Raw genomic sequence first — 17,281 nt, forward strand, 5'->3', positions numbered from 1 at the left:
GTGAATATATATATATTTATATAAATATATATAGTAACACTATGTGGCAACAGTTTTGTAGTTTAAAGCAAGGATTCTATATTTTTCCTGAAACATCTAGGCTCCTATTCTAAAGAATATGTTTATGTGTTTTGTCTGTTTGTTTATGTCCCAAGTAAAACTAAACTACAATAGCTAATAATTACATTATAAGCCTGCCAGCATTATACAACATATATTGTTTGTTTATGTATTTTGTGGCCACGTTCATTAAAGAATGGAACTGAAAGTTAAGGATATTTTTTTTGTTGTTTGAAAATGAACCGATGGTTTTCCGGTTAAAAAACATGTTTAGCTAAAATTGCACGATACATTTGCAGCTTTCCTTTCTAGCTCATCTGACCAAACCCTGGTACTAATAATATAAAGCAATTTGCGCTGTACAAACACAATAGATGATTGTGCAGCTCCTGTACGGAGGTGACACCATCCTGGCCAGTGTCTGTGTGATGCCACATAGTGCACAGAGTACAGAACGCTGCATCTATTCCCCAGAGACACTTCCCATCCTGTTAGTTTGATGCAGCAGTAACTTAGTGTTATACATGTGCCCCCTGGAGAAACATTCTGCTGCATCCTGGGGTTATGCAGAAACCCCTCTGGGGATATTTACTGTAAATTAAAATACTTGGCTCCAATCATAAAACAGGAAAACACAGACAGCAAAAAGAGAATTAACTAGTACACTGCCAAGGGAATAGATAGATAATAGATAGATGATCGATAGATAATAGATAGATAGATAGATAGATAGATAGATAGATAATTGATAGATAGATAGATAGATAGATAGATAGATAGATAGATAGATGATAGATAGATAGATAGATAGATAGATAGATAGATAGATGATAGATAATAGATAGATAGATAGATAGATAGATAGATAGATAGATAGATAATAGATAGATGATAGATAGATAGATAGATAGATAGATAGATAGATAGATAGATAGATAGATAGATAATAGATAGATAGATCATAGATAATAGATAGATAGATAGATAGATAGATAGATAGATAGATAGATAGATAGATAGATAGATGATAGATCGATAGATGATAGATAGATAGATAGATAGATAGATAGATAGATAGATAGATGATAGATCGATAGATGATAGATAGATAGATAGATAGATAGATAGATAGATAGATAATAGATAGATGATAGATAGATAGATAGATAGATAGATAGATAGATAGATAGATAGATGATAGATCGATAGATGATAGATAGATAGATAGATAGATAGATAGATAGATAGATAATAGATAGATGATAGATAGATAGATAGATAGATAGATAGATAGATAATAGATAGATAGATCATAGATAATAGATAGATAGATCATAGATAATAGATAGATAGATCATAGATAATAGATAGATAGATAGATAGATAGATAGATAGATAGATAGATGATAGATAGATAGATAGATAGATAGATAGATAGATAGATAATAGATAGATGATAGATAGATAGATAGATAGATAGATAGATAGATAGATAGATAGATAGATAGATAATAGATAGATAGATCATAGATAATAGATAGATAGATAGATAGATAGATAGATAGATAGATAGATAGATAGATAGATAGATGATAGATAGATAGAGATGCAGACTGACACTACATAAACAAATTGCCCTTCTGGGGTAACTGTTTTAGGACGGAGCCTAACTGTACCTTCAAGTGTAAAGTGCTGTGATTCCACTGTAGTGTGTTGTGTGTCCTCTCTCTGGCAGTGTGTGCCATCATACAGACACATCAGGCTGTCGGGGAGTTACTGTGTATCACACTGTGGATTACATCCCATACATTTTACATCCATCAGGTGTTGGTGTGAATTATTAAGCATCAGCCGGTGTATTATTTATTTTGTATTATAATGTGCCAAGCTGTATAATATAACAGGGCGATATAGAAATATATAGTGAATTTACATATAGATATAATATCACCATATATCTCTATATTAAACTGTTATATATATATATATCTGTTATACATATCTTTGTGAGTTTCTATATATAACAGTGTGATATAGAGATATATGGTGACTGAGATATACATATATAAATATCTTGCCTGCAGCTGTTTTATTCCAGATACCTTACATTACAGGAGGCCATTATCATGCAGTGCAGCGTTGGACCGGGCAGCAGGAGGTGCAGGACCGAAAAGCAGAGGGTGCAGGACCGGGAAGCAGAGGGTGCAGGACCGGGCAGCAGAGGGTGCAGGACCAGGCAGCAGGAGGTGCAGGACCGGGAAGCAGAGGGTGCAGGACCGGGCAGCAGAGGGTGCAGGACCGGGCAGCAGAGGGTGCAGGACCGGGCAGCAGAGGGTGCAGGACCGGGCAGCAGAGGGTGCAGGACCGGGCAGCAGAGGGTGCAGGACCGGGCAGCAGAGGGTGCAGGACCGGGAAGCAGAGGGTGCAGGTCCGGGCAGCAGAGGGTGCAGGACCGGGCAGCAGAGGGTGCAGGACCGGGCAGCAGAGGGTGCAGGACCGGGCAGCAGAGGGTGCAGGACCGGGCAGCAGAGGGTGCAGGACCGGGCAGCAGAGGGTGCAGGACCGGGCAGCAGAGGGTGCAGGACCGGGCAGCAGAGGGTGCAGGACCGGGAAGCAGAGGGTGCAGGTCCGGGCAGCAGAGGGTGCAGGACCGGGCAGCAGAGGGTGCAGGACCGGGCAGCAGAGGGTGCAGGACCGGGCAGCAGAGGGTGCAGGACCGGGCAGCAGAGGGTGCAGGACCGGGCAGCAGAGGGTGCAGGACCGGGCAGCAGAGGGTGCAGGAGCTTTGGCAGCGCAGCACAAGCCGCAGAGCAGGTTGGAGGCTGGAATCTCCGGCAGCCGTTAGTGCAGCACATTAGTGCTGGCAGTTGCCCCGGCTGATACAGCACGTTGTACAGGTCTCCCCGCACCCCTCAGCCCCGTGCACACACACATTAGCCCCCTCAGCAACGTGCACACACACATTAGCCCCGTGCACACACACATTAGCCCCCGTGCACACACATTAGCCCCCGTGCACACACATGCGGCACCCACCTTGAAGGCGACGGGCAGCGTCTTGTTGCAGCGCCAGTGAGAGGGCAGCACTGAGCACAGGAAGTTGGGGCTGTCAGTCCGGACCAGCTCGGCCGGGTGGTCGGCGATGATCTCCACCATGGTGCGGTTGTCGTGTGGCCGCAGCCGGGGCACCGGGAGCGCCGCTTCCTGCTGCTGCTGCTGGCTCTGGGGCTGCTGCGGGCCGCCGGGCACCGGGCTCACGTCGCTCATCTTGCCGGGCTGCAGGCTGCTGGAGGGCGGGCTGAACCTCCGGCTGGTGCTGGGATCTACGGGAATACGCATCACAACAGCCGGGGGTTATTGTCAGGCGATGAGGGGGAGGACAGCGGGGAAGACGGGCACCGGGGGTCAGGCAGCGGAGGGTTACAGGGCGCCCCGGGCACGGCTAGTACATGGCGGCTGGTGGTGAGCTCGGGGAATGAGGGGATCCCAGGAATCAGTCCAACTCCTCGGGGATCTTCTGGAGATCACTGCTTGTGTCGGGGAGCAGTGGATGGCTGAGAGGAGAGCTCGCTCCAGATCAGTTCATGTGTTTAGCGGATCCCTCTCTGCTGGAGATCAGGTCCTCTGGATCCCCCTTTTTTGTTGTTGCTGAAGTTTAGTTCTTGTATTAGCGGGATCTCTGTCTACTGGAGATCAGTCCTTGTGTTTCTGGATCCTTTATACAGGAGATCAGTTGTATCTCTGGATACAGGTCTACTGGAGATCAATTCTTGAATTAGCGGATCCTTTTTTTTAGTGGAGATCGTTCCTTGTATTTCTGGATCTGTCTGCTGGAGATGATCAGTCCTTGTCTTTCTGGATCCCTGTCTGCTGATCAGTCCTTGTATATCTGGATCTTTTTTTATTACTGGAGATCAGTTGTTCTATTTCTGGATCCCTGTCTGATGGTGATGATCAATCCCTGGATCCCTGTCCCATGAATGTGATCACTCCCTGTAGCTCTGGATCCCTGTCTGCTGGAGATAATCACTCCTGGATCTCTGGATACCTGTGTGTTGGAGATGATCAGTCCCTGTATTCTAGATCCCTGTCTCCTGGAAGTGATCAGTCCCTGGATCCCTGTGCTGGAGATCACTTCCTGTATCTGTGGATCCCTGTCTCCTGGAAGCGATCAGTCCCTGTGTCTGTGGATCCCTGTCTCCTGGAGGTGTTCAGTCCCTAGATCCCTGTGCTGGAGATCACTTCCTGTATCTGTGGATCCCTGTCTCCTGGAAGCGATCAGTCCCTGTGTCTGTGGATCCCTGTCTCCTGGAGGTGTTCAGTCCCTAGATCCCTGTCTCCTGGAGGTGATCAGTCCCTGGATCCCTGTGCTGGAGATCAGTCCCTGGATCCCTGTCTCCTGGAGGTGATCAGTCCCTGGATCCCTGTCTCCTGGAGGTGATCAGTCCCTGTGAGGTCCGGTAGGTGTCCCCTCTCCTGTGTGATCTGGCCCCTCGGTCCAGTCCCCCTCTACCTATACGCTTTCCTCTCGCTCTGCGCACATGGGTTCTGTCTGGGATCCCCCTGTCCTGCAGAAAGTCCCTGATTAATAAGAATGCGCCCCCCACCCGGGATCTGCCGTGTGTCAGTAGCCTGTCCCCCCACGATCTTATCTGCAGTGTCCAGGGATCGGTGCAGCCTCCGCCAAGTCTTCTGCGATCTCCTTTCTGATAATTGGAGGAACTGCTGCTGCTGCTGCTTCTTTAGATCTGTCAGGATTTCTCCATGAAGGCAGCAGGAGGAAAAGCAAAGAAAAAGAAAAAAGTTCCTCAGCCCCAGTGATGGTGATGGTGGTGATGATGATGGTGATGGTGGTGGAGGTGGTGATGATGATGGTGATGGTGGTGGTGGTGGTGGAGGAGCACCGGCTCTTTTTTCTGCAGGAGGCTGGCTTTGTGAATGATTGGGGGTTTTGTGGTTTATATAGTGAGTCCTCTGCAGCAGACACGTGGTGTCCTGACCCAGGACCAGGCTGATCAGCAGGAGATGTGCCCAGCCTGCTGCCCCCCCATGCCCTGAGCTCATCACCAGCCACAAGGAAGCCAGAAGTGCAGGAAAGAGCCGCAGCAGCAGCCTGGGCTCAGAGGAGGCTTCTGCTTGTTTGTGTCTATGCTACAAAAAAAAAAGGGCAGATCTTAGGAATAGAAGCATTTTCTGTACCCAATAGTAGTGGTGCTGCCCTCCCCCTGCAGATAAAGGGCCTATGGTAAGCCGCAAGGAGATTTGGGGAAAAATCTACTGTGCCCTGCGCTATTCCAGCAAGGGGGGGCTGCATCTAGTTCTTGGGGGGGTGATACCTTATATTTCTAAAAACATGACAAGTAATGTATGCCATCATTAGATAACTGTAGTGGGATTGCATTGCTTTGACACCCTGGCCGGCACTGAAGAGGTTAATGGGATCCAATTATTGTCATTATACAGGGATCTGCAACCTGATGAGAGACTCTCCCAGCATGTTTCATCCCTTCCACTGCAAGGGTTAATAGCATGGGATTAACCCGTCACTCAACTCCCAACATCTCCCAATCTGCTCCCTGTGGAATCTCATAGGACTTTTTTTTCTAACTAGGGGTTAATGGGATGGGAAGCCATGATGGCAGATGAGGGAATACCAGCCTGCTGCCCTCTAGCTACAACTACAACTCCCAGCATCTCCTGTACAGTGTCACATTGCATTGAGTGCCTTCCATTGCGAGGGTTAATACGTTGTGTCACCATAATGGCAACTGAGGTCATTGCACAGAAACCCCCAGGCTGTTGCACTCTAGCTAAAAACTACTACTCCCAGCATCTCCCATCTTGGTCCTTGTGCATCACATTGCATTTTTTTTTTCAATTAAATATCTGAGATTAAAAGGGTTAATAGGATGAGATGCAGTGATTGCAGCTGAAACTACAAGTCCCAGCATCTCTTGTTGAAAGGGATAAAGCCAAAGATGTATAGGAAAGGTCTGGCCAGCAGTGCGGGGGTTAATCACATTTGATTATGTTATTATATGATAATGTAGGTTTAATGCAAAGAATAAGAATGTGTTGGGAAAGTGCAAGGCACAGGATGAGCGGACTGCATGGAGCTTCCTAGGCATGCTGGGGGTTGTAGTCCCATAACAGCTGGGGAGGCACAGGTGGCAGTCTGCTGGAATAACATATCCCCTACTGCAGTATACAGCATAGTCTGCGGTTATCACACACAGATGATGTGTTATACGGAACCGTCACTTTAAATTGAAAGAAACGTTTATTTACGAATTCCTTTCTTCTTGTTACAATGTATCTAATTCTGTAACCCTTAACGTTCTGGTCAGAGCAGAGAAAGGGTAAAGTGTCCTGGCATAAGTCGTGGCGCCCCGTTCCTAATACTAGGCTGCGGTGTGCTTTATTTTTCTGAAAATAAGTGTAATAATAGTAATCATCTTTATTTATACCTCGCCAACAGGTTTCGCAGCAGCAGACAGTTCCCGTTATTTCAGGGCTGTTGACGGTTTGATGAAAATAACACGCTCTGGTTCTGCACTTAAGAGGATTGTCCATGATTAGAAAATCAAAAGCTGCTTTAGTTATAAAAGAGCGCCACACCTGTCCTCAGGTTGTGTGTGGTATTACAGCTCAGCCCTATTCATTGAAGATGAGTTAAAAGGGGTTTTCTGGTGAAGATATGATACATGTCACCTACATCTTGTCCAATGCCTGGAGACCAACTGCAGGGACCAGGGGAACTTTTATATATGTAAGTCCGCAAGGACAGGGTCCTCTCCCCTCTGTACCAGTCTGTCATCGTATATTTGTGTACTGTAAGGGATATCTATAATTCTGTATGTAACCCTTTCTCATGTACAGCACCATGGAATTAATGGTGCTATATAAATAAATAATAATAATATATGTATAGCTGGTATAACATGGGTATCTTCTGTATATAATTATATATGTATAGCTGGTATAACCTGGGCATCTTCTGTATATATTTATATATGTATAGCTGGTATAACATGGGTATTTTCTGTATATAATTATATATGTATAGCTGGTATAACATGGGTATCTTCTGTATATAATTATATATGTATAGCTGGTATAACATGGGTATTTTCTGTATATAATTATATATGTATAGCCGGTATAACATGGGTATCTTCTGTATATAATAATATATGTATAGCTGGTATAACTTGGGAATCTCCTGTATATAATTATATATGTATAGCTGGTATAACCTGGGCATCTTCTGTATATAATTATATATGTATAGCTGGTATAACATGGGTATCTTCTGTATATAATTATATATGTATAGCTGGTATAACTTGGGAATCTCATGTATATAATTATATATGTATAGCTGGTATAACCTGGGCATCTTCTGAATATAATTATATATGTATAGCTGGTATAACATGGCTATCTTCTGTATATAATTATACAGTATATGTAAAGCTAGTATAACATGGGTATCTTCTGAATACAATTATATATGTATAGCTGGTACAGCCTGGGTATCTTGTGTATATAATTATATATGTACTGCTCGTATAACCTGGGTATCTTCTGTATATACGTAATTATACGTAGATGTACAACTGGTATAACCTGGGTATCTCCTGTATATAATTATATATGTACTGCTGGTATAACCTGGGTATGTCCTGTATATAATTCCATATGTACTGCTGGTATAACCTGGGCATCTCTTGTATATAATTATACATGTACTGCTGGTATAACCTGGGTCTCTCCTGTATATAATTCCATATGAACTGCTGGTATAACCTGGGCAACTCCTGTATATAATTATTCATGTACAGCTTGTATAACCTGGGCATCTCCTGTATATAATTATATATATACTGCTGGTATAACCTGGGTATGTCCTGTATATAATTCCATATGTACTGCTGGGCATCTCCTGTATATAATTATAAATGTACTGCTTTTATAACCTGGGTCTCTCCTGTATATAATTCCATATCTACTGCTGGTATAACCTGGGCATCTCCTGTATATAATTATACATGTACTGCTGGTATAACCTGGGTCTCTCCTGTATATAATTCCATATGTACTGCTGGTATGACCTGGGAAACTCCTTTATATAATTATTCATGTACAGCTTGTATAACCTGGGCATCTCCTGTACATAATTATACATGTACTGCTGATATAACCTGGGCATCTCCTGGCTTAGTCCGGCCGCGAATTGGCCCCTCTCTACTCTCCTCAAGTTAGTGCCCCCTCCCTACTCCCCCCAGTCAGCGCCTGTGTGTCGCCCCATCCCGGATCAACTTCTTACTATTTATGCTGCCTATGCAGCACCAATAGTAAAAAGATACAATGTTAAAAATAATTTAAAAAAAAAATAAATTGTGCTATTCTCACCTTCCGACGTCCATCGGGACAGCTTCGGTGGATGCCGGAGGGTGAGTATATAACTATTTTTTTTTTACAGGGATATGGTGCCCACACTGCTATATACTACGTGGGCTGTGTTATATACTGCATGGGCCGTGTTATGTACTGTGTGGCCTGTGTTATATACTACGTGGGCTGTGTTATATACTGCGTGTCCTGTGTTATATACTACGTGGCTGTGTTATATACTGCGTGGGCTGTGTTATATACTACGTGGGCTGTGTTATATACTGTGTGGGCTGTGTTATATACTGCGTGGCCTGTGTTATATACTACGTGGGCTGTGTTATATACTACGTGGGCTGTGCTATATATTACATGGGCTGTGTTATATACTGCCTAGCTGCTATATACTACGTGGCTGTGCTATATACTACGTGGGCTGTGTTATATATTGTGTGGCCTGTGTTATATACTGTGTGGGCTTTGTTATATACTGTGTGGCCTGTGTTATATACTGCGTGGGCTGTTATATACTGCGTGGCCTGTGTTATATACTACGTGGGCTGTGTTATATACTGCCTGGCTGCTATATACTACTTGGGCAGTGTTATATACTGTGTGGGCTATGTTATATACTACGTGGCCTGTGTTATATACTGTGTGGGCTGTGCTATATATTACGTGGGCTATGCTATATATTTCGTGGGCTGTGCTATATATTACGTGGGCTGTGTTATATACTACGTGGCTGCTATATACTACGTGGTTGTCTGTTACGTGGGCTGTGCTATATACTATGTGGCTGCTATATACTACGTGGCTGTGTTATATACTACGTGGCTGTGCTATATACTACGTGGCTGTGCTATATACAACGTGGCTGTCTGTGTTATATACTACGTGGCTGTGTTATATACTATGTGGCTGTGTTATATACTACATGGCTGTGTTATATACTATGTGGCTGTGCTATATACTACGTGGCTGTGCTGTATATTACGTGGGCTGTGTTATAAACTACGTGACTGTGCTAAGCGCAACGTACATACATACATATTCTAGAATACCTGATGCGTTAGAATCGGGCTACCATCTAGTAATTATATATGTACAGCTGTTATAAACTGGGCATCTCCTGTATATAATTATATATGTACAGCCGATATAACCTGGGTATCTTCTGTATATAATTCCATATGTACTGCTGGTATAACCTGGGTATCTTCTGTATATAATTATATATGTAATGCTGGTATAACCTGAGTATGTCCTGTACATAATTATATGTTTACAGCTGGTATAACCTGGGTATCTCCTGTATATAATTATACATGTACAGCTGATATAACCTGGGCATCTCCTGTATATAATTATATATGTACAGCTGGTATAACTGGATATCCTCTGTATATAATTATATATGCACAGCCGATATAACCTGGGCATCTCCTGTATATAATTATATATGTACAGCCGATATAACCTGGGTATCTTCTGTATATAATTCCATATGTACTGCTGGTATAACCTGGGTATCTTCTGTATATAATTATATATGTAATGCTGGTATAACCTGAGTATGTCCTGTATATAATTATATGTTTACAGCTGGTATAACCTGGGTATCTCCTGTATATAATTATACATGTACAGCTGATATAACCTGGGCATCTCCTGTATATAATTATATATGTACAGCTGGTATAACTGGATATCCTCTGTATATAATTATATATGCACAGCCGATATAACCTGGGCATCTCCTGTTTATAATTATATATGTACAGCCGGTATAACCTGGGTATCTTCTATATACAATTATATATGTACAGCTGGTATAACCTGGGTATCTCCTGTATATAATTATATATGCACAGCTGATATAACCTGGGCATCTCCTGTATATATATATGTACAGCCGGTATAACATGGGTATCTCCTGTATATAATTATATATGTACAGCCGGTATAACCTGGGTATCTTCTGTATATAATTATATGTTTACAGCTGGTATAACCTGGGTATCTCCTGTATATAATTATACATGTACAGCTGATATAACCTTGGTATCTCTTGTATATAATTATATATGTACTGCTGGAATAACCTGGGTATATCCTGTATATAATTATATTTGTATAGCTGGTATAACCGGGTATCCTATGTATATAATTATATATGTACAGCCGGTATAACCTGGGTATCTCCTGTATATAATTATATATGTACAGCCGGTATAACCTGGGCATCTCCTGTATATAATTATATATGAACAGCTGGTATAACCTGGGTATCTCCTGTATATAATTATATATGCACATAATTATATATGCACAGCTGATATAACCTGGGCATCTCCTGTATATAATTATATATGTACAGCCGGTATAACTTGGGTATCTCCCGTGTATAATTATATATGTACAGCCGGTATAACCTGGGTATCTCCTGTATATAATTATATATGTACTGCTGGAATAACCTGGGTATCTCCTGTATATAATGATATATGTACAACTGGTATAACCTGGGTATCTCCTGTATATAATTATATATGCACAGCCGATATAACCTGAGCATCTCCTGTATATAATTATATATGTACAGCCGGTATAACCTGGGTATCTTCTGTATATAATTACATATGTACAGCTGGTATAACCTGGACATCTCCTGTATATAATTATATATGCACAGCCGGTATAACCTGGGCATCTCCTGTATATAATTATATATGCACAGCCGATATAACCTGGGTATCTCCTGTATATAATCGTATATGTACAGCTGGTATAATGTATGTACAGCTGGTATAACCCGGGTATCCTCTGTATATAATCATATATGTACAGCCGGTATAACCCGGGCATCCTCTGTATATAATTATATATGTATAGCTGGTATAACATGGGTATCTCCTGTATATAATTATATATGTACAGCTGGTATAACCCGTGGATCCTCTGTATATAATTATATATGTACAGCTGGTATAACCCGGGTATCCTCTGTATATAATCATATATGTACAGCTGGTATAACCTGGGCATCTCCTGTATATAATCATATATGTACAGCTGGTATAACTGGATATCCTCTGTATATAATTAAATATGCACAGCTGGTATCACCCGGGTATCCTCTGTATATAATTATATATGTACAGCTGGTATAACCCGGCTATCCTCTGTGTATAATTATATATGTACAGCCGGTATAACCCGGGTATCTCCTTTATATAATTATATATGTACAGCCGGTATAACCCGGGTATCCTCTGTATATAATTACACATGTACTGCTGTATAAGTTGCACATCTTATCTAACTGTATACAGCGGATGCCCAGGTTATACCATTATCACTATCTGCATACAGGTGGTATACAGCATACATCATCCTCTGTGTAGTGCTGTGGATAAAGCCGCGGGTCTGTTGTGTTCACATGGGGTTAAATCCAGATCTCTATTTCCTGGCTCCTGATCTCCATCCTCCAGAATAAAGTCTTTAAAAAATTATCTTTTCCGTCACAGGGGAGAGCTCTCGCCCAACTCAGGCCGCTGGAATGACTGGAGAACTGAGCCGTGCTGTGTTCCGTGTGAGCCCAGAGCCAGCGCCGCACCGTGTTCCCGAGCCGGAACGTGAAGAGGGAAGTGTTGCCCAATGTGGCGGATCCCTTACTCATCAGCGTCCCACCTCCCGGGTGACAGCGCCATTCTCCGGCCTTGTGCAGCTATTGCCGCTCTGTTTATTTATTGCATTGTATCTTTTGTAAGAAAACATGTTGCCAGTATTAATACAGTGAGCTAATACGACGCCACCGGTGCCAAGAAGAAGGCTCATTACATTTCAGGGTTCATTCTATGTCGCGCCGGAGGATTGTTTATTATTATTATTATTAATAAAAATATACATTATAAAATGAATAATAATATTTGTAACGAATCCCTTAAAGATATGGACATTTTTACTTTTGTTCTTTTTCTCTTCATCTTCCAAGAGCCATACGCTTTAAACATTTTCCCACCAACTTAGCCATATGCTGGGGCGAAACGGTCGCAGTCTTAGAAGGGTCCTACCGCAATAGGGCCCATGCGGGAGGCGGCCTGCCTGGTTCAGCGCATATGTCAGCTGGACGCACGTTCCTCTCCAATGTATTGTGGCGTAGAGACTCGCCAACTCCCTACATTGCATACACGTCGTCGGCCAATGAGAGCCTGGCAGCTGACGTCAGCAAGGCTGTCACCAACAGAGCATGACAGCAACATCATGTGCCGCCCATGGCTAACACCCCACAGCTGCCGGCTTCTGAATGGATTATAAAAGAGGGCGACGCGCGTCTTGGGAGGGGAGATGGATAAGAAGAATCAGGGTTTTCTTTGAGCAGCAAAATGGAAGACATACTAAGAAGAGATCCATGATGAGGGGCATTAAATCCGGATTGAGGACATTATACCAGGATGGGGGAAAATTACTACTGGAATGGGTTCAGCATTGGAGGGACAGGGTGAGGGACATTATACCAAGAAGGGGCCCAGGGTGGAGGACATAATACCAGGGTGGGAGACATTTATCACTGAAAGGGGACAGGATGGTCGACATTATATCAGGAAGTAGCCCAGGGTGAGAGTCATTGTTACTGGAAGGGGCCAGGATGGAGGACATTATTACTGGAAAGGGCCCAGGATAAAGGTTATTAAACCAGAAATAGGCCCATTAAGGGGGACATTAAGCCAGGAAGGGATGCAGGATGGGGGCACATTATTACTGTAAGGGGCCCATGATGAGAGATATTACACCAGGAAGGGGCTCATTATGAGGGACTTTATGCCAGGATGGGGGCAGAGTATTACTAGAAGGGGTCCAGGATGGGGAACATCATTACTGGAAGGGGCCCAGATTGGGGGACATTATACCAGGAAGCGTCCCAGGATGGGGGACAAACCAGGAAGGGGCCCTGCATGGGAAATATACCAGGATGGGGGAACATTATTACTGGAAGAGGCCCAGGATGGAGGACATTATACCAGTAATGGGCCCTGCATGGTGAACATTATACCAGGATGGGGAACATTATTACTGGGAGGGGCTCAGGATGGGGGACATTATAGCAGTAAGGGGCCCTGCATGGTGAATATTATACCAGGATGGGGAACATTATTACTGGAAGGGGCACGGGATGAGGACATTATACTAGGAAGGGGCCATGATGAGGATTATTACAGGATGGGAGACATTATTACTGGAAGGGGGTCAGGATGGGGACATTATACTAGGAAGGGGCCATGATGTGGATTACTACAGGATGGATCATTTTTACAGGATGGTGGACATTATTATATGCGAGGGGGTAAACACATATCTTTATAAGATCTAGAGCACTGCAAGGGCGCATACATCTGACCAGCATGCAGCTGGGGACCCAAGTCCAACTTTTGCACCAGGGTCCATCGGACTCTAGTTACGCCACTGGCTGTATGAGGGCTTTTGTCGAGTGAGTTGCAGTTTTGAATAACACCATGCACTTTATTATATATAAAAAACTGAATAATGAGATAAAATTCCAAGTGCAGTAAAATAGTGAAAAAATAAGCAGCAATTTTCACCAACTTTGTATGGCTCTTTTTATATTTGAGTGTTTAAAACATTCAGAACTTGATTTTTCTGACACTCGTCAGTTTCTGACACACTAACTTTTATATTTTTCCATCGGTGAGCCTGATTAAGCACTTGTTTTTTGTTTTTTTTCCGTGGCGAGCTATTGTTCTTTTTTTTACACCATTTTGGGATGCTGTGGACATCTTGATTTCTTCGGGGAGGTGCAGAGATTGGGAAACGGCAATTCTAGTATTTTGATTTTTTTTTTTGTTTTTACGCTATTTTACATTTTCAAAGACCAGACTCTTATTAATTTGGCAATCCAAAAAAAATGATTTTTTTTTCCTTTATTTTCACATGCGGAAAAAGGTGGGTGGTTAGAATTTTTTTAATAGTTTGAGCTTTTTTGGGGGGGGACTTGACTTTTTTTTAATTGCCCTTAGGAAACTTGAATCATATGATTACTTGTATACTTCACAGTGTTGTCCAATACTTTTTTTTTTTTACTATGGTCCTAAAAACAAACAAAGACAACCAGCTGCCTGTTCTACTCGACACTGGCTCAAAACAGTCATCTACCGCTCCTGCCGGCGATTCTGCTGTCCCGAGTCATCAGACCAGCTCTTCTTCTGCTCTGCTCTCTTGACGTGGTGCGACTACCAACATCATGCAGATTGACAGAATGCTCATCGTGGTTAGGCATCGGGAATCAATCTGTCAATCAGCATGATGATGCCAGTCATGCACCATCAACAGAGCAGAACGGAAGAGAAGGTGCTGATCTGTCAATGTGATGTCAGCGTAAGCCACTGAATCGCCGGCAGGAGCCGTCTGTCACCGTTCTGTGCTGGCACAGATTGACACCGGACACAACAGGTAGGTAGTTACCAATCACCGCCCTGTTAGTTCTTAGGCTCGTAGTAAAAAAAAAATCCCTCATATCCAGCTGTCAATCAAGATAACTTCTGCTGTGAACAGAAGAAAAGGAACCCGTCTATTGATGGGATTACACAGGAAATTGGTAAGATTGCTTCGTGACCTCGGTGTGCAGGACAGGTTTGGTGCCAATTTAGAAAACTGCTAATTAGCCATTACATTAGCTCTGCACCCCTGAACTGAACAGAGGTATGTATGATTGGGCTCCACTCGATTCATTGTCTATTAGACTGCCAAGTATAGCGTTCAACTAAATCCAGACAGTCCTATAGACAATGAATGGAGTAGAGGCAAGCTTTTTCGAGCTCCCAGAAATCGTCAGGTTAGCCCCTATCCTTTGGAGAATAATCAACATTTATCAGCCATCCACAGTGAAAGTGATAAGTGCCAGATTAGTGGTTGTCCCACCACTGGGGCCCCTACTGATGAATCCAGAGATCACTGGTGATCCTGGACAGGACATTGCTGGTAGGACATCCATCAGACACTTATCCTATGGATGGGCAATAAATGTTCTTGGTTATCCCCCAAAAAGTCAAGTTCTCTCCTATCCACAGGATAGATGCTAACTTGACGATCTCAGGGGGTCCGAACACTGAGATAGCATGTGCAGCCATAGCTCAATTGAAGCTCCAATACTTGTTCCACCAAAATGGGACCCCGATAGTGATTTTTCCTTAGAGACACTCATCTTCTATGTGCTCCACTGTGCAAGGAAAATCTAGTATCACCTGGCACACACTCAAGTAGAACATAGTGTGTATATAAAAGGGGCAAGGATCCGGAATTGTCACTTCGGGCCTACTTTAAAACACCAAAGGGGATTTAGAACTAGGCCCACTTTAGGATAAGTTCATAAGTGGCAGATTTTTTTTTTAAGTGAAGACACCGCTAAATACATGTGAACGGAATCGCTTCAGTATTTTTTTTTAAATAATGGGTCACATATGGAAGATCTATAAGATTCTTTGGCGCCGCCCCCATTGGGGCCATCAAACGCCCAAACTCGGAAAAAGAAGGGGCTCCTAAATGTGGACTGTATATAAAACAATCCATTCCTTTCTCTGTCTGTCCCAATGGTGAGAATATTTGGCAGACTCAAGTGTGAAAGCAGATGGAGCATATCCCCATAGCTTAACATACTCCTTGTCAGTAACCGTTAACTATTAGGGCAATAGGCACGAGTCACATCTCGGTATGGCGATACACCAGACAGTGCGATGTACACACTGCATATCCCTATAACTTAATGTGCTCCTTGTCAGTAACCAGTAACTATTAGGGCAATAGACACAAGTTAGATCTCGATATGGCGATACACCAGACCGTGCAATGTACACACTGCATATCCCTATAGCTTAATGTGCTCCTTGTCAGTAACCGGTAACTATTACAGCAATGAGCACGAGTCAGATCTCGGTATGGCAATACACCAGACAGTGCGATGTACACACTGCATATCCCTAAAGCCTAATGTGCTCCGTGTCAGTAACTGGTAACTATTAGGGCAATAGACACAAGTTAGATCTCGGTATGGTGATACACCAGACAGTGTGATGTACACACTGCATATCCCTAAAGCTTAATGTGCTCCTTGTCAGTAACCGGTAACTATTACAGCAATGAGCACGAGTCAGATCTTGGTATGGCAATACACCAGACAGTATGATGTACACACTGCATATCCCTATAGCTGAATGTGCTCCTTGTCAGTAACTGGTAACTTTTAGGGCAATAGGCACAAGTCATATCTCGGTATGGCGATACCCCAGACAGTGTGATGTACCCACAGATACCAAATTACCCCATTGTGCAGGTGGGCATCTTATCCACAGCCCATGTCATGTGTCCCTTCAAAGTCTTGTAGAAACCCTTCCCAGAAGAGCGGGAGCCGATATATCCGCAGAGGGGCAGACTCCATATTAATGTCTATGGATGTAGAATGGGAGGTCAGAGAAGCTCCTGTAGTGTAATGTGGAGGGTGATGTGTCCAACTATACATAGGGTTCATCCCGTAATCTGGCGCCCGATGGTTCAGAATTTCCTCATATCCTAGTCTTAGTGCGGCATCTTATCGCCTATTTACGCCCCCAGGCTTCTCCCGTGGGCGCACGGACTTCTTTGTACAGGACAATCCCTGTTTTTTGTTTTGTTAGTAAAATACAAAAACATTCCAAACTTTATTAACCCATTCCTGAGCTACAGAAATATTTTCCCCGTTGCTCAATGAGGGTAATTTACTCTGTTTGTCTAGTTCTTATTTGTTGATATTGCATTAAGTGTAATTGTCAGGTGC

At 43.2% G+C, this 17,281-nt stretch overlaps 1 protein-coding gene and 1 long non-coding RNA gene across 3 annotated transcripts in view; one reads left to right on the plus strand and one right to left on the minus strand.

Annotated features, from left to right (window-relative positions):
• The window catches only part of RUNX2 (RUNX family transcription factor 2), a 66,978-nt gene extending 62,724 nt beyond the window's left edge, over positions 1-4,254 (minus strand). The window contains exon 1 of one of the 2 annotated variants that reach the window (XM_077291573.1): positions 3,097-4,254. In XM_077291573.1, coding sequence (XP_077147688.1) covers positions 3,097-3,399 — 303 coding nt within the window. In that variant the 5' untranslated portion in view covers positions 3,400-4,254. The remainder of the gene's footprint in view (positions 1-3,096) is intronic. The other variant, XM_077291572.1, reaches the window with a different exon arrangement.
• Positions 3,116-12,321, plus strand: LOC143808673 (uncharacterized). The gene is made up of 3 exons (XR_013221995.1): positions 3,116-3,217; positions 6,539-6,829; positions 11,985-12,321. It is a non-coding gene; the product is annotated as an uncharacterized LOC143808673 (long non-coding RNA).
• Positions 12,322-17,281: the final 4,960 nt, after the last annotated feature.

Source organism: Ranitomeya variabilis, chromosome 2, assembly GCF_051348905.1.
Source record: "Ranitomeya variabilis isolate aRanVar5 chromosome 2, aRanVar5.hap1, whole genome shotgun sequence".
NCBI lineage: Eukaryota > Metazoa > Chordata > Amphibia > Anura > Dendrobatidae > Ranitomeya > Ranitomeya variabilis.